The 26,269-nt window shown below is 41.9% G+C and overlaps 2 protein-coding genes across 5 annotated transcripts; both read right to left on the minus strand.

Moving 5' to 3' along the window:
* Positions 1 to 74: 74 nt before the first annotated feature.
* On the minus strand, positions 75 to 13,971 carry LOC146560314 (heterogeneous nuclear ribonucleoprotein L-like). Of its 2 annotated transcripts, XM_085244294.1 has the most exons (14): positions 13,821 to 13,971; positions 12,445 to 12,560; positions 11,831 to 12,068; positions 10,162 to 10,247; positions 9,807 to 9,903; positions 9,490 to 9,562; positions 4,980 to 5,012; positions 4,222 to 4,293; positions 3,567 to 3,814; positions 2,062 to 2,183; positions 1,413 to 1,614; positions 1,256 to 1,313; positions 988 to 1,098; positions 75 to 763 (listed from the first exon to the last, which is right to left on the minus strand). In XM_085244294.1, the coding sequence occupies exons 1-14, from the start codon at positions 13,896 to 13,898 to the stop codon at positions 705 to 707; spliced, it is 1,593 nt and encodes a 530-aa protein (XP_085100420.1). In that variant the 5' UTR covers positions 13,899 to 13,971; the 3' UTR covers positions 75 to 704. The 2 variants fall into 2 exon arrangements, with proteins under 2 accessions (XP_085100420.1, XP_085100421.1); XM_085244295.1 differs by lacking the exon at positions 4,980 to 5,012.
* A 724-nt stretch (positions 13,972 to 14,695) lies between these two features.
* On the minus strand, positions 14,696 to 24,328 carry srsf7a (serine and arginine rich splicing factor 7a). Of its 3 annotated transcripts, XR_014888230.1 has the most exons (9): positions 24,098 to 24,328; positions 20,578 to 20,812; positions 20,283 to 20,456; positions 20,070 to 20,156; positions 19,825 to 19,866; positions 18,529 to 18,573; positions 17,520 to 17,618; positions 16,167 to 16,700; positions 14,696 to 15,565 (listed from the first exon to the last, which is right to left on the minus strand). XR_014888230.1 is itself a non-coding variant. In XM_085244296.1 (8 exons), the coding sequence occupies exons 2-8, from the start codon at positions 20,799 to 20,801 to the stop codon at positions 16,607 to 16,609; spliced, it is 765 nt and encodes a 254-aa protein (XP_085100422.1). In that variant the 5' UTR covers positions 20,802 to 20,812; positions 24,098 to 24,328; the 3' UTR covers positions 14,696 to 16,606. The 3 variants fall into 3 exon arrangements, 2 of the variants coding, with proteins under 2 accessions (XP_085100422.1, XP_085100423.1); XM_085244296.1 differs by having other exon boundaries at positions 14,696 to 16,700; XM_085244297.1 differs by lacking the exon at positions 16,167 to 16,700 and having other exon boundaries at positions 24,098 to 24,327.
* Positions 24,329 to 26,269: the final 1,941 nt, after the last annotated feature.

Consider the following 26,269-nt stretch of genomic DNA (forward strand, 5'->3'; position numbering starts at 1 on the left):
TAAAAATGAGGGTCACGTTTACACTCAAGACACCGAAGAGTGAACGGTGAAGTCAGAATGATGGAACAATAAAGTTTGAATTCAAGTTTGTTTTTTATTTTGTAAGAACAAAATTCTCTGCGCACCAGACACGAAGACGCAGACCTAAACAGACAAATTAAAATAACAAAACAAAAAAAAATTTGATAAAAGTTGCAAAAGACAGCTTTTACAAAACCATGTTGTCCACTGCCACTGAACAACCCGAGCTTAGAACAATCTTTTAAATGTTCTATGTCAGGTTCCTGTATGATACAAAAAAGTAAAAAGGACAACTTAATATTGAAGACACACAAAAACTGATACTCTAATGCCAACTTGTTCTCACTCTCAGGGTTACAAATACAGCTGTTATGTCAGAAGATAAGTGTCCAATGACATCTTGAGGCTTCTAACAAAAACGGCAGTAATTGAGGGGCTGGGGTGAAAACATGTTGATGCCACACATCTGGGGGATAAATATCAAAAGTTTAAATGCTTGTTAGCATTAGTTAAGCTTAATATATCAAATACACAGAATCACAACTGCATTGTGAGAGGTTACAATACATGACTGTTGAAAATCTGTTTCTCCCCCGTGGTGTGTCGCAAGCAGTTATGGTCTAAGTACACGTGAACATGGGAATGCAGGACCAATCTTCAGCTTCCTCGATACAAAAGAGCGCTCAGTTGGCGTGCTGAACAGTGGAGAAGCACAGTTTGAGGGTGTACGGGTAGGGACCGGCTACAGAGAGAGGAGAGAGTCAGCGTTAGCTCAACCCAAAGAAACAAAAACAAACCATATACAAAATTCCTGCAATGAGCCTCCCAACTGAACTGAATGTGTGCTTTAACAAGTGTGTAGGTGAAGCACGGTCAGCTCCTTAGAGTTAACTAACTCTTAACCTGACAACTGCTTACTGTGTATAATTTAAAAAAGGATACTTGAGAGCATCATTGAAAACTTACTTGGATTTTTCATTTGGTAGTGGTTTATCATGGCCAGAGCTTCCATAGCATCGTTGATCGACTCCCACTCTAACAGACCTGAAGCACTGCGATCACTGGGAGCTGCTCCGCCTGGTGGGCACAGATGCAGAAATGTGATGAGACGTTAGATTTTATTCAGATTCAGTCATCGTTTTAAATATTTATCGGGTGCATCTGCCAGTCTTCTTAAAGCTCACTGGCATAACTCAAATACACGTCAAGAGGAGGCGGGTGTAAAGCAGCGTACTTTTTCCTGTGAACATTTTGACATTAACAGGAGCCTTGACACCGATCTCGTCACAAATCTGTAAGAAGACAAACATCGTTAGGGTCTGCAGGTGCAACACTTGTGATAGTCACAGTTTGTAGGAGGAACTGTGCACATGCAGCCCAAGGATTCAGACCTGAGAGAAGATCTCCGGCGTGGCTTCTGGCTGAGCGTTGAAGAAGTGCAGCACGTTGCTCGGGTGCTGGATGCGGTTTTTAGCTGCTTGTTCTGGGGAGGTGAACCGGTTGTTCCTGGAGCCATGGAATTCCTTGAAGCTGCTTGTGCCATCTTCCAGCTCGTAGCATTGACCAGGAACGATGGCTTGCTGCTTGGATACGCTGCAGGGAATAGGAGGGGGGAGGGGGATCAGCCTTTTAAAATCTTTTATGGCTCTTACTATTTAAGTCTCCAAAACTCAGCAGCTTCAGAAGCTCAGGCATAAACCAGTGGGTGATGTGTCCATGTTTTGTGATGACATTTCCACAGCCTTTACTTTGGACTAAAACAGTGTGTCAGCCTTTGTGTGATTCAAGTCTTTAAAGTGAAACTAACATCAGCCACTCTGCTGCCCGTAGACTTCTTGTTTGTGATTGGTCAGATGTTTTCAACTCCAACTGCTATCCAGATGATCGATTAGAGAATCCGGGGCAAACGGCTATCAGTTAACACTGGGGCGAGTGAAACTGTTGTGCGTGACTAGAAGCTGCTTTGTTCGGGCTCAGATGGTCCTGGAGCGATTTCGTCAGTCTGACACTTGTAGATTAAACTGTTCAAGTTTAACTCACCACACATTCAGTTTCTGTCCAAACAGGAAGTTGTTGTTGAGGTGAGTGATTGCACGGTCCACAGCGTAGCAGTCTCCCATCTCCACCATGGCTGCTCCGGGCTTACTCTTCATGAACTTCACCTGGAAGGGTTCAAAGACAGGATTGACTGGTGCTCTGCTATTTGCCTTTCGTTTTGACCTAAACACAGAATCAATTTGCTCTCTTGACTTGTGTGCGTGCTGATGAACTGGAACACAAGTGTGGCATTGTTGAGGTGGAAAATATTGACTCCGTTTCAGCCATGATAACACTTCCTGCTTACATTCCTTTGTTTCACTCTCAGTGTGAAATTTTGCTTGCTGGTAACTTCATCCTGCTCGCTGAGCTTTTATATCCAAACAGGAGTTAGAAAAACAAATGTGAGACACCTCCTGGGTCATTGTTAAATGTTCATGTCAGTGCATTTACTTCTGAAGGAATATACATTAACTGCATAAAAAGATTGGGACCGTTATGCAAGTTTAAGTAGCAAATCTGGACACAGCACCTGTACCAGTTACCATTTAAAATCATGAGCCTGTGCTGGTCCGACGCAGGATTTACATTTTCCTGTGTTCATTATTTTAAATGTTTGCATTAACTTAATGTTCACCTAAGTAATCTCACTTCAGGTTTTACTGTTCAAAGGTGCCATATTAGGTTTAAGTCATAATATAGAGTTACAGGGTTTTGTAAGTTCATATTAATTACTACAGCACACATGAAGACCCACAGGCACGACATCCCAGGGACTTAGACACGCACCAAAATCATCTTTTATTAGACCTGTGTTCTTTCTAATGGTCAGCAGAGGTCTGACTGCTGAAGACTTCTGGTCCTAAACCATAGGTGTCAAACTCTGGCCCGCGGGCCAAATTTGGCCCGCAGCGTAATTACATTTGGCCCGCGAAGCCATACCAAATTACTATCAGAGCTGGCCTACTGGTATTATACAGCTAATATATATATTGTTTAGTATTAAGCTTTGCTTGTTCCATATTCAGTTTTTCAGCAAAACGTGTTTGAATCCATAAGAAAAGATTCATTCAATAAATATTAACGTTAGCCCGCGACTTTGTTCCAGTTTTGAAATTTGGCCAACTGTGTATTTGAGTTTGACACCCCTGTCCTAAACAATAAGAAAACATCCATCAGCTCCGAACTCTGACATCATCCACCGATGTCGTTAAAATAAAGACCATAGCCTGATATAAAAGACTGATGTCTTTTATAAAAGACCCACCTTCATCTTAGCTCTTTCAAACCAGGACAGTTCTGACCAACTGTGGGAGCGTGAACATACCCATGATTATCAATACAGTACTTAGAACTCATGATTTAACCCACAGTATAAACAGGAAAGTGTTTACTGAGCTCAAGGGAGATGAAGGATGTTTTCACATACACCAAACACAATCAATGATTGATGATTTACAATGCAGCAGCTCAACCATCAGCTTCGCAGCTAAAAAACAGGCACTGACCCGCTCTACGTTCCCATAGAGACAGAAGATGTTGAAGACGCGGTCGGCATTCATCTTGACAGGGTCCAACCCGTACACCATGACAACCGGCGAATCAGCATGTGCGCCGTACTCGCCAGGAGGAGGGGGAGGAGGTCCGTAGCCTGGACCGTAGCTTCTCCCTCCACGCCCTCTCATTGGTGGACCCATACGACGACCTTCGTAGGGCGGGGATCCGTAGCTTTCATCGTAACCATGGTAACCGCCTCCTGAAGAACGAGGCAGAAATCAGGAAAGTGAGAAAACGTGAAAATAACCCCAGTAATCAAGCAGGGTGAGGTAAATACTGAAATCTGTAGAGCCAATTACATAGGACACAGCACCACCTCACTGCCACTGTGTGGAGGACCCAATTTACACAATCGTCTTAACTTGAACGTACCAAGTTTAAAATGACTGCTGACTCATATTGGATGTAGATAGTTTGGATTATTAAAGTTTAAACCTCAGTTTCCCCAGTTTAGGGCTAATAAACCTAGTCTTAAACTAGATCTCGACTGAATCCTTCTTTCAGTCTGGGACTAGGATTAATCCACATACAGAGGAGATTAGCTCAGCATTTTGCATGTTGTGTTTCAGTGGGTTCTCTTGTTCCCCAGGGGCGTGAGAGCCTTACCGTACTCTGGAGGGTGGTCGCCCAGCAGAGCAGGCTGTCTCTGGCGCTTGTTAGGGTTGGCATTCACATCGTCTATAAGAACAGGAAGACAAAAGGAAAGAAGAAAAGGATAGAGAAAGAAAAAAAAAAAAAAAAGGTGATAAATATAACAAGAAAAGTCTGGAAACAGAACTGTAATCTCTACATGACAATGGGATGCTTGAGCACAAAATATGTATTATGGTAAACTGACATTTTGATGCCAAAGATGCATCAGAGTGCACACCAAAGCGTCTAAATAATCTGTCAGAGGAACAATTACAAAAACAAAAAAAGAAACTAATCAGAGTACTTAAGAGAAACGCATGCATTTAAAGATTGATGCATCTGGCTCTCACAGGCCAGATGCATCGGGCCTGCGAGAGCCGCTCAGATTACAGATTACACTCCAAACATCTCAACCATCTCAGCAACTGCCCCTTTTGGTCTTGAGTGATTGTAAAGGAATGGTGGGGGAGGGCAAGGACGTGTAATGAATGACAAAGACAGCATTAGGGTCTAAGGAAATAACCCCAAAACCCCTTTAACTCAAAAACATCCACAATGCTAAACCCCTTAGCATGTAAAGTGGAACAGGAGTAAATGGCAAGGGTGAGGTGGATGCTGATGATCTCAGAGGTGAAGAGGGTAAGGGTATCAAACAAAGTCAGTCTGGATAAGTATGACAAATGGCTAAATTAAAAAAAAAAAAAAAAAAAAGTTTGTACGCTCACACACACCTGCATTGCTCCCATTGCCATCTGCATCACCATCTGTACAGGTACACAATAATCATACACAATCAGAAGGGAAGCCAGGTTAATCATGGTTACATCTTAACTCAAGTGAAGTTACCCGAGGTAAGTGTGGAGAGTGCATTAAGACCACTCGTAAATGATAAGGCTTTCTGTCCTCAGTGGGGAAGAGTTTTATAAGAAATGCAAGCTTGGTACCTTTGCAGGTGACAAATTTAGACTCTCCTAGCTTTACCAGGTGTGTGCCGCTTTGTAATTAGCAGGGTTGGTCACAGACACAGACTAAATAAAAGAAGGACGTAACCACCATTGGTTTGCGAAGCCTTGTTAGGAAGTTTCAGGATGAGTTCTGAAACCACACGAAACGAGAGAGCCCGAAGGGCACCGCTCACTCTTTGGCTAACAACTTGTGACTCACAAGCAAATAGCCAATAGGACACCCTGGAAAACCTTATTGTGTCCATAGTTTATTTGGTAAACTTAATGCGTTACTCGGTGAGAACATAAACCAATCAGGAAAGTGTTAAATGAGGTCACAGAATGGAGCTAAGGACCAGTTTTCCATAGACGTCTACACAGCTGCAAGTCTTTTTGCCCCCTACCGCCCATTTAGAAGAAACTTTTCAGCGTTGGTAGCTACGCCCATCTTTTATGCCATCTGTTGTCAAGCACATCCAACACGAGCCCATTAAGTTCACACCCAAACTCCAGATTAAAACATGATTTATTTCCCAAAGAAACTAGCACAGCTCCAGGGAAGATGGATGAGATTACTGATGGCTGTAAACTGCCAACAGAGGGAGCAACAACACAGCTTACAGACATACAGAGAGCAGGTTTGACATTAGAAAACAGAACCACAGCCTCCTCCAGAAAGAGAGATTAAGCCTGTGTGAGGGAAAGGAAAAAAATAATTTAAAAAGAATGGAGTCATGTCTGTCTTGTGTGGCGATGTTGGTAGCTGGGCTTTGGGGTCATGTGGTGCTGTGCAGTTATGTTCCTTGAGAACAGGTCTCGATTTACTTACTGCAAGTTTACAAACAGTGGGAGGAAGACATTTGCTGCGGCAGTTCCACCACTCTCCACTCAACTCATTTCATCCCAAACTCTTATCCATTTCCTCTTTTTGGGGAGGGGGGGGCAAGTCTCCACCTCAGGATCGATTTCCTGGTTTAGCAAGCTGAAACGCCCACTGGTAGGTGGGGAGCTTGGTTGGCGTTTCCATCCTTTTTGTTGCGTTTTGGAAAGGTAGGACTTGAAGCTGCCATAGAGCACATTTCAGTGGGGGGGAAGCTGGCTCCTCTTAGCCGCAAATTGCCAAACCTGCATCACATGGAAGGTGTTACACAGGTTCTAGAGACTTAAATATATTTAAAGAAAAAAAAGGAGAAAGAAGCTAAACAGGGATGCAAGTAGTAAGAAAATCAGAGGGAGAAAGAGGAGAAAGAGCGAGAGAGAAAAGCTGAACTCCATGTGAGGGAGGGACACAGTGGATGGTCTGACTGGACTCTGAGTGTGCTGATGGTGTTGTCAGCAGTGTCTTGTCTTCATCAGTTGTCTTGTGTTGACTCCAATGTGAGTGGAAATGTCTTGATTCGAGGGTGTGAGGTGGATCAGTCGGTACGGCATCAGTGTGCTGCGTTCGTGTCGCAAAGCGTGACGAGCAGTTTAGCTCGAGGCTTTAAAAAAAATGTGATCTTGACTGATTGTTATCAGTATGCATCGTCTGCTGTGGTGAAAGATGCCTGTCACTAGCTTCTGACTGGGTGGGTGGTGCTGTGTCTTCTCTGGTGTCAGTCTTCGTTTGGTGTAGACAATGGGAGCACTGTAGCTGCTTGTGTCTCAAAGTGACGAAGAAGGGGGAAAACGGAGGGGAGGGACCGAGTGTAGCTCAGTACCAAAACTCCCCACACTCTACAAATGTCTCCATGGATCTTGTGCAAGAATGCAGAGATGACGATTGAGTGGTGTATCAGTCCTACATCGGCGTGTTGGATGGATGGTATCTCAGAGGACATTTGGCCCTCTGTGTGATAGTGGTAGTGTCCTCCCTGAAGAAGTGGATGCTTGAGATGGTGGTCGCTGAGTGTTGATGTCAGCGTGTATCTGCACAAAGCTTCTGTGCATAGTTGGTTTTTTTTGAAAGTCACCCATTACAGAGAGCCAGTCAACTGATGCTGGTCCAACACCTCTGTTCTCAGCCAAAATTAAATGTAATAAAATACAGAAGCAAACTTCAACTGAAGCACATTTGGCTTTTTACACCCGACTACCGACCCCCCCCCCCCCCCAAAAAAAACATGTTTTGTCAACCGAAATGTAAATTTTAAGGTGTAATTAAAAACAGTGGGAAAGACCAGCATTAGTCTTGGTGGCAAACACATGTTTTTCAGTTAAGTGACTTTAAAGGTACCTTTTGTAATTGCCCTCTGCAGGCAGGAGGGCAACACTTAAAAACTTCAGATGCTTAACCTTAATTGGAAAAAAAACAAAAAAAAAAACCAAGCTTTTTTTAAAAAGTACAATTGTAAATAACTGTTCGCCTGGTTTAACAATGGTTAGGTTAAGTCACTGTACCTCGGGGTAGAAAGTGGCATTACACAAGAGTACAGCCCAACCATAGACCAACTTCAGTTGTACAAAAAAGTACCTTTAAAGTCAAAGTTTAACCACACTTTGAGAAAAAAAAAAAAAAGTAATAGTACTAACAGATATCCAAAAACAATCCTGCAAAAATGTGCCATGAGAAGGGCAGGAACAGCAAATGCCAGCAGAAAGAAAATGTGCACATAGCAGGTTAGCTTCTCTGTGACTGAACTGATTCAAGAGGACATTTAATGAGAAATAATAGAGCAGCCAATGCTCAGTCAGTGTGACCATACAGACATCTGTCTCAAAACTGGGACTGGGAAAAATAAACCTTAATCTTCTCTACTTTAAGTTACATGAAGAATATCAAAATGTCTTATTTAAATTTTAAAAAAATAAATACAAATAACAGTATAAAGGAGTAAATACTGTTGCTTCCAGTCAGTCACACTGCTGTAATGTGAAGAAAAGGCTGTAAGACATTTCGACCTTTTCTGCAGCAGAAAACAAAAACGCACTTTAACTGTCCAAGTTTGATTTAGACTTCTGCGGGAAATAGACGTCCTAACCTGTCACCTCTACCTTCCATGCCATTCAAGTCATTACATTTATCAGGACGCACACATCAGGTTACGAAGTAAGGTTAAAAGGATTTTCCATTTCCTGTTAAGCTTTGAGGCAGATTTGCTGCTGAAGCCTATTTCAGGCATTAGACTGGTCCCTGCAAACCAAGTAATTTTAACATCTTTACACAAGAAGCTAGCATAATCTTTAAGACTGAATACTAGATTTGTTTATATTATTGGTCTGAAACTGCAAAATGATTACCAACTTGAGCTTTAAAAATAATAGTAGTGGAGCAAATATTGCGCATTAGCTCTAATTTAGATTAGATTTAGTTTTAATCAAGCAAGAGAAACGCCTCCACCTCCCTGCTTTTTCCCCAGCCTTATTGTTTCTGTAATGTTATAGACTTCCTTTAACGTAAAACAGCTACAAGGAAAAGAAAGAAAGAAAAACAATGTTTAACGGTGGGTTCGCTTTGCAGGTGAACTGACTGGTATATATACACCATCACTGGCCTGGCTGTTTTTAACCCTTTATGCATTTTGTTGTTTTGCAGTATTATTTATTATAAGACACCCAACTTTAGAAAAATCAACCCATTTATTTAAATCACTCTTTGTGGAGGAGGACATATTGTTAATGTGCTGTCCCAGCATTAGGCAAACAGTCTCTCTACTGCTTTGGGGAAAAGAAAGCTGCTCTATTCTTGAAACAGTGAAAACTACTTCCTGACAGTAACTTCCGCCCGAGGTGAACTGACTTAATGAGCTGCTGGGAAACACAAACTAGGTTAGACAGGTGCCGAAGCAGGATCTACAGTCACAAGCACCACAATTTACTCATCTTAAGAGTCTGAAGGGAGGGTCACGTAAGTACACAAGTAAGTAAAGTACACAAGTAAACCAGAACAACAAGATGCCACAGAAAATATTAGCCTCGCTATGTTATCTTTCTCTCTGTCTGTTCCTGCCAGTCTCTCCACTTAGCGATATGCTGGTTTGTAAAAAATAAAAAATTACAAGTTCTGCTTTTTTTTGTTTTTACTTAATGAACCTGAAAACCCAGAGAAATGTAAAGACCCAAAGTAACGCTTCAGTCATAATGCCACATTGGTTTGTTTCAAAATATGCCACATACACTTAAAAAAAAAAAAAAAAAATGGATCCATGTTGTAGCATTATCAGTGAAGAGTGCTGCCTCCATCTGCCCAGTAGCATGCTTGCTGCAAGTCCCCACAGTGGCAGTAAGGGTGCTGAACAGTATCAGGCTTCTCAGCTACAGAGCATATGTAGCACTAAGCAAATGTCTGGGGGTGTGTGTCTGCTGCTTGAGGTTTTACCTGGGCCTCCCAGATTGGGGTTTGTGTAGTCCCAAGTGTCCTGGTCATTCTTGAACACATTCAAACGAGTTGGCTGGAATAAAATGAAGAAAAAAAAATTATATGAATAAACAAATCCGACTTTTAACCTGTCAAATGAAAATAAATTTTAACTGACTGGACCGGGGTTCTAAACCGGTGGCTCTTTCCCTCCAATCTACTGTGGCTTTGGCTAAAAAACTATCTAGAATCAGTTTTACTTATAACTAGCTTTCATTACATGTCATTAACTCAGAAACATTCACTTTCTAACAAAGAATTTTATTTGCAGGTGTTACCTTTGCATACTCGATCTTCAGGGTGCAGCAGCCAGAGTAGATATCTGCTCCATTGAGTGACGCCTTGGCCCTCTGGGCACTTTGAACGGAGTCAAACGTGATGGCATGGTTAAGGGCACAAGGTGTGTATTTGGACTTTTTAAATGCCACTAAAGAATGAAAAAGAAGACAGCAGACAAAAAACAAAACAAAAAAACTCCCACATGCTGTTAGGCACTGTGGGTAAATTTTAAGCAACTGTAAAAACTTTTCTGATCTCCACCCTGTTTCTTATATGTTTATAAAGATACCAGCTTTCCTTTGTTTCTCACAGTTAACAAATAAGATAGCAGCCAATGAGGACTTGAAAGGATATTCAACCATTGCCTGGACGCCGTTTTTCCTGAAGATAACGATTCTCTGGACCGGCCCACAGTTGTTGCAGATAGTGTAGAGGACGTCCTGAGAACATGAAACAAAACACGTTTTATGATTAGATTTGTTATTCAAAACAATCTTAATGCAAGTTTTGACCCCCCCTTAAAAGTTTCATACTATTTAGTTATTTTTTTTTTTTAAATAATCAGTTTTCTTGAAACTCCCAGATTTCCCCCCAATCTGAGCACCACCTTCTGTACAGTCTGAGAATCTGAGTTACAAAATTCTAACTGTGCAATTACCCAAAGCAGCATTAAAGTGCAACCAGCAGGTGTGAAGTCAATTCCTGAGTGTACTCCCATTCAAAAGGTTTACAACTGTAATCATAAGCTAGGTGGAGTGCAGCGATTCCCAAATGGTGGCGTTCAGAACTTACTGATGCTGTTGGTGTGTCATTAACTATATAAAAGATCCATGTTAAATTTTAAAAATTGATTAAATATGTCAATCTGAGGATGTGAACTTCTTCAGTAGGGTGCACCATATAAAGTGGATTAACATAACGCTACTCATTGTGTATTAGGGCTGGGGGTTATGGCCTAAAATCCATATCACGGTATAATTTGAAGCATGTGCGGTGACGATATATATATCGCAATATTTTCTTTTCTTCTGTATAACGTATTTTACACACTATAAGGCACACTTAAAATCCTTTAATTTTCTCAAAAATCGAGAGTGTGCCTTATGTATGTATGTATGTATAACATTAGCACAGTGAAGCTGAAGGATGAACGCTAACTTTTTCCACTCGATAAAAGTTAACGTGAGGGTTTCTGGTGGTTGGGGACAAATGCAATTGCATGGCAGGATGCTATAAATGGACCAAACTTCAGTCAGGAGAACAACTGAGATAATCCATCCACAATACGAGGTTAGTCATTAATATACTGCAACTACATGGGAATAGAGCAGCTGTGAGAGAATTTGGCATTAAAGAATCAAAGGTAGGGAAGTGGAGGAAGCGCAGTTTTTGGCTTTCCTCATATTCCAAAAGTGCTTCGTCTCTTTGCTATTACTGTCGCCCGGCATAATTTCCAGAGGTTGTTTGCAGCCGCTGCAATGCTTTCGACCAAAACGGGCGCAGCTTCATGTCACCATCAACATGCGCTATCGCGGTAGAGTGGTATAGTCAAAATCTCTGGCCAAATTTATATGGTTTCTACCGTATACCGTTTATACCGCCCACCCCTATTGTGTATGTGTATACACTTTCACTGACAGGACGTCTACAGGCTGGTACAAGCCTGGGGCTGTATGGTGTCCATGAATGATCTAAGCAGGGATGTCTTTCTACCGTTACATCGCCAGTACCGCCACTCAATTTTCAGAGAAAAGCAGCACATTCCAACAAATGGCAAAGACACTCTGTATTTGTATGGGTTGTAGCATTTGTGGTCTCTGCTTCCCTTTTATTTCAGCCACCGACACATAACTGACATTGTTCCAAACTACCAGAGCGGCAGCCAACTTTAAAACTTTTCCTGCAGTGCATAACTACTAACAACCGTTTGTGGTAAAACAACAGCACTGACATTTAAGGACACCCGTCAGCTGGTACACAAAACAGTCCCAGGCAAAGTAATGACACAAATCGTTGCACTCACCGTTGTAATAGGGTAGATGGGGTTCATGATAGTGAACAGAAGAACATTGTTAACGGTTCTCGAGTCATCAGAGTCTCCGGGCCTGGATATCTTCTGGCTGGTGGAGTAGTTGATGAACGCTGGGTGGCCGGCGATGTATACCTGGTTGTCTGCAGCATAAGTCACAGCTGTGGATGATCCGTTCATGTCCTCGTACTCTACCAGCGCCTGACGCTTATTGGGCATCACCACCACATAGCTAAGACAAACAGAACACATTAGCTGGGAGTTGATAACTTTATTTATATCGCACCTTAAAAAAAAAAAATCTTCAAAGCATGCCAAACTAAGACAATACACAAACTAAAAGCTGATAAATGAATGACATGTAAAAACCATCCTGTTGGATCTGACGAAGTAATCTGAAGGAAGTCATGAAGCGTCGAGCCTTGGTGAGGTTGTTCCAAAGTCTTCAGATATAAGCACTGACTTAAGGACCCTACCTGAGGGTCTAAAGGGATCAGCATTTCTCTATGTAGTTGAAGGCCAGAGTTGGGTTTGGTTTATAAGCAATCATTAAAAGTCTAAAAGTCACTCAGCTGCTGCTTGCGGAAAACTTTATTCCAAGTTTTTACCTGATTGCTCCAAATTCTTGCAAGGCTTCCACGAGGTCAGCTTCTGTAACACCATCCACCAGCCCCCGGACATGGACCACCACGGATGGAAGGGTCTTGTGCGGATCTTCGTATCCCTATTAAAAACACAATTTAAAAATCAAAACAAAAAAACAACTAACTGTAGACTTCTTCTTTATGAAGGTTTTTTTCCTGGCTCATAACGAGCATCCGTACAGTGAGAGACTTTGTAATTATGCAACTGTATAAGGACCACAAAACAATCGAGATGCGATTCTATTCAGACTTTTAGCTTTAATTCAGGATTTCAAGAAATTGAACTATATTTATACAGCGCCAAATCACAACAGCAGTTACCTTGAAGAAGAAAGACAAGAAATTAACTGGATTATTCTGCATTTAAAAAAAAATGAAATACAATACTTGGAATTTTCCTTTTATTGGGCACCAAAATATTTGACAATCAATGAAGGAAAGTCGAAACATGTCCAGTTACTTGTGCAACCTGCGGACATCGGGTCATCTATTTAAGGATTCTGACACGCTTAACGAATTTATCCTGCAGAAATAATTGCGAGTGGAAGGTAAATTCCCATATGTGCATTTTTGCGGGGGGGTTTTTTTGTGTTAAACCGTCCCACAAAAGATAAAATATATTTTAATACTGTAACACGCTCTCTTCCACATGGTCTAATAAAATTACACCTAGCTACACCAACAAGCTACTCAGTGAGACACTCAGGATTTCCAGTTTGTTGCACTTCTGTGCGTCCTTCTCGGACTGAATACTGGTCACTATCCCGTTTGAGTTTTGAGCAGTTGGGGGGGGAAGGGGTGCTAATCAGGCCCACGGTTCTAATAACGTGCTTTCAATTGCATAGTTATACAGTTCTGTATAAACGTAAATAATAATAATAATAATAATAATTGGCTTGCTCAAAGTATGGACTAATGGTCAATGATCTCTACAATAAAAAGCGGGTTATTTCGTGGGGGACTAATAGCTAGCACGTTGCTAACGTTACCGGCACTAGAACAAAGCCGAGCTACGGCAAGGCCGAGGCGGAGAAACCGCCCTCCGACAGCTCCATTCAGAGGGCAAGGCACGGGCACAATACTATTTACGCCCAGAGACACATCCCGAGCAGCTGCAATCGAAACTACACAGCGTTTAAATGGAAAAACATTGTAAAACGCCCAGTTTTGTTGGACAACTATCTTCCCGGGCATGGATTTAATAACCTGCGGCGCGTCGTGACACATTTTTTCCAGCTCACATCTGAATGAATCAAACTGCACCGAGAAATGAGTTACCGAGCTGCGTATATTCACACTGTACGCTAAATTAATTCCCATTCTTCCTGAGACCAACGTACCGTGGCCATTCCGTCGGTTTTCTGTCTTTTCGTTGCCCTGCCGTCTTCGCTGTAGTAACGGTTAGCTGCAGTAGCCATGTTGTCCCGGTTAAAAAGGATGGTGGTAGTGACGACGAAGTGAAATGGACGGAAAAGTCAAGAAAAACGAGGCTTGCGTATCCACGCCCACTTTCAATACATAACGCGATATGATAGGCCCAGGCAGCTGTCAACCAGCTTGTAACTTGAGTAAGAACCAATCGGAAAAAAGAAGCGTTTAAGTCATTATTTTGAAGTTAAACGCAGCATATACCAATACAAGGCTGGTTATTTTCAAGTGACCTCAGATTATGTACTTTTACCGAACAGGCGCAATATTATTCAGGTTTAGCATTTACAATAAAACCGTATTACTAATGATCAGATCTGATCTGAGGAGCCTCAGGTGCTACCATCTTTATGCGGTCTGAAATCATCGTTGGCTGAGTGTTACTGGTCAAAATAATGACAACTCAAAGTTTCAGAACAGAGCAACATTTTAAAGAAGCCATCCCTGTGAGGTTAGTGTTGCAGGTAATTGGTGCATACCAGGGAGTAGTTTTTTGTAGCCTTTGACCCGGTTCTTGTTTTCATAAACAGGAAACATGTTTATATAACATGTGTCAATACATTTGCACTTTGGGTCTCTGCCGGACAGCCGACAAACAAAACTAGTCTGGTTTTAATATCGTACACATGGAAGGATTACTGAGATAACAGGAGCCAAATACTTAGCATCGACCCATACTAATGCTGGCACAGAGGTGGTGTAAACCTTTGCTGAAACATCTTTACTTTAGACACATTTCACTCTTTATTAGTATTAGTCAAATGTACGAAAATAAACTGGACACTGATGTTTGTCGAAGAGATTTATTGAAAAATAAAACTGCCACTGTCACCATATAAGCCAGGAAGAGCAGAAACTGTTGAAGGAGCCCTGTCAGAAATCCACCTGAACAACTGCATTTGTTTTAAAATCAAGTGATGGGGACAAAGCAGAGGAGGAAACTCCCGCTGCACAGTGATGCTGATCTGATTTTATCACAAAGGATGTGCAACAACAACAAAAAAAAAAAAACCAACTAAAAAATAAAAAGCAAAAACAACAGGAATGTTGCATCATATTTAAAGGCATGCAAGCTGGCAATTATCTCCCTCTGCCATCATAATCAGGAACTAAACAGATCAACCCAGGCATCGAACAACAACATTTACAAATTTTCAATGGGGAACCTTTTTTTTTTTTTCCCCTTTCCCAAGAAGAAATGGCTTCTTGGTTCTCAGAAATTCATCCATTTACTCCACGGAGATCCTCAAATTACTGCTAAAAGTAATCTTCAACATTACCTTCTTACAAATCAGTGTTGGGGAAAAAAAGGAAAAGAAATATGGCCTACACAGCAACAGCAACATTTAAAACAATCTGTATCTAGTGGAAAATTTGTTTTTATCTGCTGTACTGATTACATCTCAAACAAGGATGCACATAGACTACAGCCCTGGGGAGAAAAACCGCACGAAACCGGGACAAGACAGACAAATTCAAAAACAACAAGAAAAAAAAGAAGTTGCTGCCAGGGTGTAAAAGCAGAGAGGGTGCAGGGGTTAAGGGTTTGTCTTAGGGACAGTGGTGGAGGGAAAGGGGGGGGGGGGGGCAAATTGTCGCCTTCGCTCAGTCGTCTGCTGGAGTAGGGCTTCGGTTTGGAGTTGCCGAACGGGAACGACTGAAACAGAAAGGAAGAGGAATTAGCCCGCCGCAGGGGAGGGGTGGAAGAAAGTTCGGACAGGTGTTAACATTCTTAACAACAACCCTTGACCTCTCAGGTACACTTCATGTCATCTGCCTCTAATCTTTTCAGAAATAGCTATCTATGTTCAAAAGCTAAATTCATAATTGAACCCCCAGAGCAAACGCTCATTGAAATAAATGGCAGGTCTTTGATTGACACTGTCTCATGTTTTGCTTCTAGAGCTGCTGGTTAGCAGCATTTGTGCTCTAAGAAATGCAGAACTCAATCCTCCCCTTACCTACAAACACAGACAAGTTGCTTCAAATGGTAACGATGAGGCAACAAGTGAGACACAGTGAGAAAAACGTATCAGACACATCATCCCACTAATATTCATGGTGCCTGTTTGTCTTTCACTCACTCGCCCAAGCGCTCTCACATGCAGACACACACTTACGTACTATGAGCATGCTTGTTAAAAAGGATCAACTTTAACTTCTACAAAACACCTTTTTTTTTTCAGACTACATCAAGCCTGCAAATGTTTCTTTTCACCATCAACATGAGCTTGTCAGGGGGTTTGATTTTTGGTTACCTTTGGAGACAGTGGCAGAAACAACAAGTACAGAGAAGCGAAGGATGAAAGGACTGAAGGACGGATGACTACAACTTGGAGATACACTGCGCTGGGAGGCTCTTGAAGACTGATCTCTCGTCAGCTCTCTCACTTTCAGAAGCTAAGACAGAGGCGAAGAACTCTGGTAGGTAGGTAGGGGGTCTGGTAGGTAGGTAATGGATTTAAAAATGCCGAACTGTGATCTGTGTGGGTCAGCCCTCTGGTACATCTGAAGGCTGGCTGGCTGGGTGACTCTAGTTGAGCAACTGTATGTGTGCACGGGCTGATCTCGTCTGAGCGTGTGCGTCGGTTGGAACAGACACCCATTCACTGTGGGGAGGGTTCGGTCGGTAGGTCGACCTCTTTCTCGCTGTCTAACACCAGATGCAGGCGAAGGCTGATCTCAGGTCAGCGCTTAGTCAACCTCCCGCAGGACGTACACACCGCCAGCTGGCAGACCCTGGGCCTGGGATCAGCTGCGGTGTCAGTGCAGTGCTCAGCTCCCACCACACGCTTTAAAGAAAATATGAAAAATAAACAAACTGTGCTGCAAAGATGCTTACCGCAAGTCACACCTACGGCGTCGCTTTGTCTGATCTCTGCTAGTAGCTGTTTTTACTTTTTTCCTCTTTTGATAGAGCCAGATTCAGTAAATTTTAAGAAAGAATAAAAACATTAAATTCTTTGTTTAACACTTGTCAATCCAGTAAATTTTTAAAAAGTAATAATTCTGTCAGCTTAAGATAAATTTAGACCAAGGTACATCAGTGAGGAAAATATCAAAGGAAGGCAAGAGCAGAGGTAGTCTTTCATGTGCTTTCTTTTCAGGGTAAAGGCCTGATTAAGAGCCAAGCTGCAAAGCGCTGACAATACAGAGCCATCAAGAGCTGAAAAAGAGAGCACAGGAAAGAGATCCAGTCATTCCTCTAGGTATACCTCCCTAGACCAGACAGAGGGCCGGGATCCCTGTCCTAAACCCCACCCACTCCACTGCTGGCAGCGGAGGCAGAAGATCTCTCTGTGCTGAAGAGGCTGACGGATCTCGGAGGTCGTCCATCTCGTCATCCCGCCATCCCGTGGTGGTCGGCTGACAGCAGCATGCCGCTTCCAGTTGGAAGGAGGGTCTATTTAATTCCCTGCCTTACTCTGGCTAAGGTGGAAAAACTTAACTGACCCTCAGCAGGAACGCAAGATATCTAAAATCTGTTATTCTTGATCTAAAACTTAGATTATGTTTTGGTTTAAAGAAGAAAAAAAAAAGACTAAGCATCAGAAACTCAAACTGTCTACACCCTGTCCAAGTGAGAGAGAACATCTAGACTGAGGGCTTACCTGTTCCTCTTGTGGTTAGCAGACTGAGAACGTGACCGGGATCTGGACACAGAGCGCCCTCTGGGAGCAGAACCGGACCGAGAACGAGACCTGGAACGACTGATTAAAGACAGAAAATATTTTAGACACCTTCAGATGATAAAGACGATCTTATATCTGCATTTCCCTGCTCAGCTGAATTCTGTTAAACACTTCAAGAAGTTCAACTCATCTTGCAAGCCTGTTATAATTAAGGATAGGCATCTGTCAAACCAGAACACTATTCGATCCTCACTCTAAACCATTCCTCTAGTCTTTGAAGATCGCTCCCACCTAACGGCCATTAAATTTCTGCCCAGTCGTGGCACACCCGAGACATGCTCCCTTTACCTGGCAGAGTCTTTACTGAGCCTCACCTTCGTTTCTCACTCACACACATACCTTTGAAGGTTTTTCCTGCTGCATGCCATTCTTAATTGCTCCTTGGGTCTTTCTGATTCTGATCTAAACTCACCACCTGTTACACACCTGGGCTGCAGTCAATTAGTTCTTAGGAAAGTTGGTAATTGAGAGAAGTGACCCTGAAGTATGTGCAGCCAAAACACCAGAGTGTCAAGTTCTCTAAATACTAAGGAAGGATGGAGGATGCTTGAAGACTTGTCCAATGTCATTTATTTATTTAGATATTACAGCCGCATTACTGCCACCTTTTGGCAGTAGTAGTGTGTTCCACTGTAACAGTAGCCAGTAAGCATCGACCAAGTCAACCATTTTTTAAATAATGTATTACTGAAGTGGCCATCACCATTAATAATGCTTGTTCATCATCACTACACCATCCATACATTAACATGAAAAGCACAGCGAGTCCATGTTACCACTGAAAAGTGATTTACAGGGAAGAACCGAGTGATATACAAATGTAATTTCTCATGTAGCAGCGGTCAGAGCACAGCATCAGAGCAACAAACAAATTCACTGCGTCTCTCTAACAGTGAGTTTGGGATAAGAATAGCTGTGGACAACTCACCTTCTGGCTGGAGTCCTGGACTTTGAGCGGGCAGGGGATCCAGACCTGATGTCACAAAACAAAAAGCAGCGATTTCAATAAAACTTTGGAGAACAGCAGGAACACCCAGTAATTACTCTCCAACTTGTTTCTTAAAGAGGTTTCAGTATCACAGACAAATGTCCATATGCTACAATAACCACACTTTGTAACCAGTTTTAACGACACACCCGTCATCAGTGTTTGATGTAAGATGGTCATAAAACTTTGTGTTTAACACTTTTAGAAGTGTTTTTAAACTTCCTCAGGTTTAAAATGTTTGAGAAACAAACAGCCAAAACATAACAGGATGTTAAGCACGATTACAGAAGACGTTTGGCTCAACTCTCTGTGGACTACCTGTGTTTTGTGCATGGTGACCAAGGAAACCCTGTAATGTGATCTGCTTTCAGTGATGCACACCACTCGCCCTACAACTGTGCAGGTCTCCTGAGGCTGCTGCCTGCGGCTCTCCTCACTGCGGCACTTTTTTCCTGCAGCAGAGGCAGACCCAGGCTACTCGGGTCTAACACCTAGTTCATGCTGGCTGCTGCCGTTTTGTCTCTTGCAAAGGGTGTTGTGTTTTGGTGTCGTTTTGCTTGCTTATGCACCTCATGATCTTTGTAACCTGGTGCATGAGGTGTGGCCAGGTTGATGACATGAATGTCACCTCCATTTCAATATCAGTCCAAGGGCTCAGATCAGCAAATTATACAAAGTGTGAGCTGGAAAAGTTGAGACTTTCTAGAGAAAACTGATGCTCAATCAGAGAGTGAAGAAAACTTTGTCATTTCAAATTATTTACTCCTTTACCAGCTCTGATTCTGAGTTGTTTAGGATGTTTTCCTTATTGGAGTACCAACAGCTACAAGAGACCTCAAGTGCCAGTATCTACAGCGACACGGCTACAGTCCTGTTACAGTTGGTGCATGCCCGTAAAACCAGCTTGTCCTGTCTCACACGTCTTTTTAATTGTTTTTATTGAGTCTTTACCTTTACATTTAAAGATTAAGTAAATGCCATGCTAAAAGACTTGTTTAGAAATGTAAGAAATACATGTTTAAGTTTTTTAAGGTAAGTTGGGCTAGAATATTAAGATTTCAATAATGACCAAAAGAGTTTTATTTTAAATAATTGAAGGCTTAACAGTTGACACAACTTTAGTTGCATAGTAGGCATCTGTTGTTATAGACCAACTTTAAGTCAGTTTCAGCCTCTGAGAAACTGAATTAGCAGCAGCTACTCATCTTCACTCATCATAGGAAACTGTATTCTTACCTGCTCCTGCGTCTGGAATAGGATGGCGATCTGCGTCGGCTCCTAAAAAACATAAATAAATAAAAGTTTGCACAACAGAGTTGGCAGAATAAACACCAGAAAAATTACACAGCTTAAGAGATTGCAATAACCACACGCCGACACAGTGATGAGCACATTTAGTCGTTGGCCTTTCCAAATCTACCACAACCAGATTTTCTTGTTGACATATCACAAGGTGTGTCTGTGCGTCAGTGTCGGCATACCTGCTGCGGCTGCGGGAGCGGGAGCGAGAGCGGTAGCGGCGCCCGCGGGACCTTGATCTGGAGCGGGATCGCGATCGAGAGCGAGACCTGCAATGAAAAATAAGAAACGAGTCCATCCGCATTAGTCATCCATAACATGGCACTGGTTTTATAATGGTACAAAATGGCAAACGAGCTACATGAGCCTTCAAATGAAACATGCTTTCACTTCACCTGCTGCGACGGCCTCGCTTGCTAAAGCGGTAGCAGTCATAGGCGTAGTGACCCCTGTCCCCGCACTGGTAACACCGATCGTTGGGGTCGAACTGGCGACGGCTTGGCCGCCCACGGCCCTTTCTGGAGAGGCCTGTTGACATCTCCACACGAACACGGGAACCACAGAGGATCCTGAGCAGAACAATTCAGTTTTTCACTGTTAAGCACAGAATAATTAAAGAAAAAAAAGAAAGAAAAGAAACACCCTGTACGTGAGACACACGAGACCAGTCCAAGGAAAACATTTACTCACTTTCCGTCCATGCCTTTGACAGCATCTTCTGCATCTCTGGGATCCTCAAACTCCACAAAGGCAAACCCAGGAGGGTTCCTGGCCACCCACACACTTCTCAGTGGGCCGTAATAACTGAAGGCTCGCTCCAGCTCCCCCTTTGCAGCGCCATTGCCCAGGTCACCGACGTACACTTTACAGTCAGTGGCCCGAGACGAGCTACGGGAGGATGAGTAGTAGGACATTTTTTCCTCACCTGCAGGGAGATGGTAAATATATTTAAGACGGGGATCATAGTGAGAAGAATACAAAAACGTCCCTCTACATTTGGGAAATAAGATTAAATGGAGTAAACTGTTGTGTCCCATCAAATTTACTCAGATTTAACTTTTTAAAAATTTTATATAGGAAAGGTTGAAATTTCTAGAATATGCTTGTTTTCTGCCAGATGTTACAGTTAGTGCATGACTGCTGCGTGGAAGTGTGTCAGAATCTTTCTTTCTTTTAAACGTCAGGTTACTCAGAGCAGCCGGAGCACAATAGCTCAACTTTTCATTGACAAATTGTATGTAATTTGTATAGTATTTTTTCTCTCTCTTATTTTCTTTTCTAAATGTACTTGTATATTGTTCACATGTTGAAATAAATTACCAATCAATCAATCGAAGTCAATGAAATTGAAGGACTTAATGGCAGATTTTCAACAACCGTATTCATGTGAGTGACACAAGGTGAAATATCCCTTTGTGTTTCATGTGAATGCATCATTAAATCCTCAGGTGTGGTCCTCCTGCCCTTTCCAAAAATTTACACTTAAATCTAAAGGTGAGCTTTTACCACTGGCTTTATAAGTACCTACATGTAGAGATCAGGTTTCCTGAATTAGCGACCGTGTTTTGTGTCTCCTACTATCTGGGTTGTACCTAATGCTTATCTAGTTTGGTTAATATTGCATACATTAAGACAGTTGGAAAAGTGATTATAAACCCATGACCCTTACAGCGAGGGGGACCTGGTAGCTCTGGTATATTTTGCTGGCATGGTTTGGAACTATAGAAAGACTCCCTGCAGATACTTGAATCAACCAGCTGTATATAAACTGGGGGGGGGGGGGGGGGGGGACTATATTGCAGAACACCAAGGCTGTTTGAAGGAACAGTGAGATGTTAAAGTGCCATAATTGATCTGCAATCTTACAGCGTGCCAGAAACATCCTACACCTTTAAACAAAGATCTAGGGCTGTGCGATATGACCAAAATCTCATATCCCGATACAAGACATCTATCGTCCGATAACGATATAATATTAAAAGAAAAAAAAAAAAAGAAAAAAAAATTATATATATATATAAATCACAAAAATTTTACATTTTCTGTACATTCTGAGAATCGCGGGCAGCTCGACTTGCGTAAAGTGTTTCCAGCTGGGCGTCGTGCACCTGGAGTCGACCGAAGCATGAAACGACACATTTTTAGACATAAGTTGTAACAGCCGCCGTTTTCTTTGTGAGTATTTATTACACGGCGTGCTGCGGGGCAAGGCCTGTTCTAACGTTTGAGTCTAAGGTCTATTTTTTAGCACCTGGCGGCTCTTTTTTGCTTCTCATTCGTAAACACTCTGCATACTCTTTTATGTGATTAGGTGTATTTTGAAAGGTCTCAACAGGATCTTGAGCTTTATTGTGAAAGGTTTATGTAGAAGATAAACAAGCGGAGGTTTTACCGTTGCTGTTGCTAACGACAACGCATAAAAACAGTCACTTGTCTGTCTGTAGTGTGGTTGTATTAAATATAAGAGAAAGAGAGAACTTTAAGAAATGAATATAGCCACTACAGTGACCATCAAAACCATGAAAAAATATTGCTGTAAACAGTTTATTTTGCGACACCACGAAACAAACGATAGCGTAAAATGAAACAATAGATGTTTTTATATCGTTATCCGATATATATCGTTATATCGAACAGCCCTACAAAGATCAATCACCTCCTTTTAATTTTAAAGTCAAATTCAGCCATTTCTGATTCAAACATATTCCTGGTGTATCCTGTAACTCTGGCAACTGACCACATGTGTGAAATTAAACTTGTCATCAAGCTCTGCAGAAGTACTTCCCACATCACCATTTTTAAAAATGTTTAATGCAGTAGGACCTCATGTGGTTGGCCTGACACTGTTCCACCTATTTTAAACATGCCATTGTTCCACCCTGGCTGAAAACAAATGTATCCAGGACCAATCTTTACTGCCTTATTTCCCACAGATTTTAGAAAAGGTTAGAGCTGAGCAGGATTTTCCTTTTCTGGAAAGGCAGAAAAAGTCAGTGACACTTTGATGGGCTCAGGAGCAAATTATACAAGTTTTGATACTGTACAAGTAGGTAATATCAAGTGGTCGGTGTGTTCAATTGGTGTCCTGCAGACAGTTATCTTGTCATCATTTCTTGGAGAAAAGGCTGCCTTATCCTGTGGCGATCCAGAAGGATCTACACCTCTTGGACAGATAATTGCTCATTTTAAAAACATTTGCCATCTATATCCAGTGACATGCATCTGTCCTGTTCTTGCTGACCTAAGGAGCTCTCCACACTTGGTTAAACGCCAATTTCCTAAAGTTAAATTCTAACAAAACAGAAACTCTTATCACTGCTCCAGATATTTCCACCCCAAGAATCGTAGCCTTGGTTTCCAGGTGCTTGTGTTCTAATCTACAACTACTACTCGTTAAGATGTGTTATTTTTAAGATGGAAATGATGCAAACTGTTAATGCTTTTACATTTTTTGTAAATTTTAAAGCTTTGAAAAGCAAAGCACCCAGTATATTAATGCCTCTTACTCGTTTAAAAACGCAGAGATAAGAAATTTGGCATACTGGCTACATAAAGGCTTTCTTTTATTGATTCCGAGGTGGGTTAAAAACCGCTTAAAAAAATCCTATTGACACAGCCATTGGGGTGATTGTGTGTCCGACTTGGGTTGATCATGTCCGTTTCATTGTTTCGTTTCGTCTTCTTTTGTATCAGGTACTTAAAAGATAACCTTTATCCATCAATGCTTTTACAAAGGTCATCTTTCACACGCAGGTACGACGCTCGTCATTTATTAACCGGACCAGTAGCTTTTTGAAGTTCACTACATCTATATATCTGATAACGGCCAGGCCCCGAGGCCCTCCGATCTGGTTGGATTAAACTATATTCGCTGATCGATCTGTGTAATTTACCGGCGTCTTATACAATACGATCGTTTGTCTCCCGCGTATTTTTAAGCGAACACCGCTGGGTATCCGTTCAGGAAACCGGCGCTAACCTCCGTGTGCGTCTCACAGACGGAAGGCCACGCCACTTCCAGTTCAACACCACACTTTTAAACACCAACTTTATGCACGCAAATAAGCTAATCGGCTACAAGTAAAACAGAAACAGCAGCTCTTGTTGAGTTTGCTGCATACGCGCGAGCAGTTATTTTCGGAATTACTCGAGGCCTTGGTCCGCGCTTGCCTATAAACAATGGCGGTAGCACGCGTTAGCCCGATCTTACCTTCGTCCGATGATTTCTGATTCCGCTCCTAAGACGAACTTCAGCCGCGTCAAACTGAAGCCAGACGTCGTATCGTCACAGTTCAATTTGATTTCTGCGATTTAAACTGTTTACAAAGCCGAACAGACGATCATCAGGGACGCTTCCACATGGCTCTGCCGCAAGATGAGCGGCTACAAAAGCAAAAGAAACCAACCACCACTGCAAAGCGACTACCGCAGCTGCGCACTGTGACTTCAACAGCGAAGCCGGAAACGTCCGGTGAATATTTTCAAAATAAAACGACCAAAATGAAGAATTACCACAGCAAGAACTTCCCACTTTAAGTCCCAAAGCAGAAAAGCTGATGTGCTTATAACTGCTACATTTCTTAATGACTACAACAATTGGCTCCACATTAGCTAAGCACGTGTATGGTTTCACAAGTAGTCAGTATCTCTAATCTTTATATCTCTAATATGATCTTGTAGTTTTGCTTGCACTTCCTTGATTTAGTTTAATTTTAACCCTGAATTTTCCAAAAAGCCCGCTGATGCAAACCTCTGGACTCACAGATCGTTTGTCTACTTTAAACAAACACACAAACAAAAATTTTAAAATGTACTGCTGATATAATATGAGGATATGCCATATCCTTATTTATACCTACTGTCAAATTTTTGGAAACAAATTGTTTTAAAGATTATGAATAATAACATTGACAGTAACTAAATCTCTCCATATTAAATTTAACTCACAGTTAATCTTAATGGTAGAGCACGACACTAAAAACAGTAGGCTCATCAAAAGCATGATAAAGCTTTCTTTTTGAAATTTAAACATAAAACCTCCTGTTGAGACAAACAAAAACAATGTTGTAAATTGATGTTTGTTTTTTAATGTCCCCTTGTGCTGATGTAACAGATCAACTTTAATAGACAAGCTGTGCAGATACTGTCTTTATTGTATCAGTAAATGCATCCCTGATATAAAAGACATGTTCATTTCCTAACCATGTGGTGGAAACTCAAGAGATTTCAAACTTATTTTACATTGTGGGCCATTTACAGCCAATGTTGGTCTTAAGTAAGCTGGACCATTGAAATTAGCCTGTGACTCAGAAGCTTAACTGCACATTCAATCTTCAGGATATCTTCATGTAAGAAAAAAAAAGTGCAATTTCCACACTGTGCTCATTTTTTCTGCATTATGAAGAAATGCTGGTGCAGTTATTGAAAATCATTCAGCAACTCTTTGGTCTTAAATTGTCAGAAATAAATGTATGAATTATATTATTCTGGTAGCTCACTGACCAAACTCACTGAATTAAATTAAGCTCCTAGGACCTGGCATCCACATTTGGGCACATCACATTTTAGGTTGTCTAGACAACAATACAAAATTTTGCTCTTTCAAATGGCTTTCAAATAAGCCATATTGCTCAAAGGGGCACAATTGTTTTTATACTCAGGAAAAAATGTTGCTGTGTTCGAGTTTTGCACATCATTACTCAATTGTGGCTTTATAGGGTTCTATCGAACCCTATAAAGCCAAACAGCAAAGAGAAATTAAAATTGCATGTCATGAAACAGTTTAGGCCATAGGATTTTAAATAAGCGTTACTTTTTCCTACTCCGTTTTTCAACACGTTATTTATTAATAATAATGGATTGCATTTATATAGCGCTTTTTGGGGCCCTCAAAGCACTTTACAATTCCACTATTCATTCACTCTCACATTCACACACTGGTGGAGGCAGCTACAGTTGTAGCCACAGCTGCCCTGGGGCAGACTGACAGAAGCAAGGCTGCCATATTGTGCCATCGGCCCCTCTGGCCAACACCAGTAGGCGGCAGGTGAAGTGTCTTGCCCAAGGACACAACGACAGACTGTCTGAGCTGGGGCTCGAACCGGCAACGTTCCGGTTACAAGACGAACTGCCAACTCTTTGAGCCATGATCGCCCCTGTGACTATGATTATGATTATTCTGTTTATAATGTGAGTCATCACAAGAGCCAAGGTGTTAAAGGTGTGAGTCATTTTTAATCCTGGGGTCAACAGGTGAAACACAGCCTCAGATAGCTTCAATAGCTATCTGAGGTAAGGTGTGAATGGGGGTTGAAGTGCCTGGGAAGGATTGAGAGGACTGCCTTGTAGGTGGCTGATAGCTGGTGTTGTAAACCACCCGCCC

This window comes from Mchenga conophoros, linkage group LG14 (genome assembly GCF_057382185.1).
Source record: "Mchenga conophoros isolate Kocher_MC1m ecotype Shallow Benthic linkage group LG14, M_conophoros_male_GT1.1, whole genome shotgun sequence".
Taxonomy (NCBI): Eukaryota; Metazoa; Chordata; class Actinopteri; order Cichliformes; family Cichlidae; genus Mchenga; species Mchenga conophoros.

Excerpts from the sequence above, each read along its gene's own strand:
- srsf7a (XM_085244296.1), bottom strand. The coding sequence starts at position 20,801 with ATGTCCTACTACTCATCCTCCCGTAGCTCGTCTCGGGCCACTGACTGT. Across the intron at positions 20,157-20,282 it reads AAGCGAGGCCGTCGCAGCAG|GTCTCGCTCTCGATCGCGAT; the intron begins GTGAAGTGAAAG and ends TTTTCATTGCAG. Across the intron at positions 17,619-18,528 it reads TCCAGGACTCCAGCCAGAAG|TCGTTCCAGGTCTCGTTCTC; the intron begins GTGAGTTGTCCA and ends GTCTTTAATCAG.
- LOC146560314 (XM_085244294.1), bottom strand. The coding sequence starts at position 13,898 with ATGGCTACTGCAGCTAACCGTTACTACAGCGAAGACGGCAGGGCAACG. Across the intron at positions 12,561-13,820 it reads AAACCGACGGAATGGCCACG|GGATACGAAGATCCGCACAA; the intron begins GTACGTTGGTCT and ends TGTTTTTAATAG. Across the intron at positions 1,314-1,412 it reads CGCCGGAGATCTTCTCTCAG|ATTTGTGACGAGATCGGTGT; the intron begins GTCTGAATCCTT and ends GTCTTCTTACAG.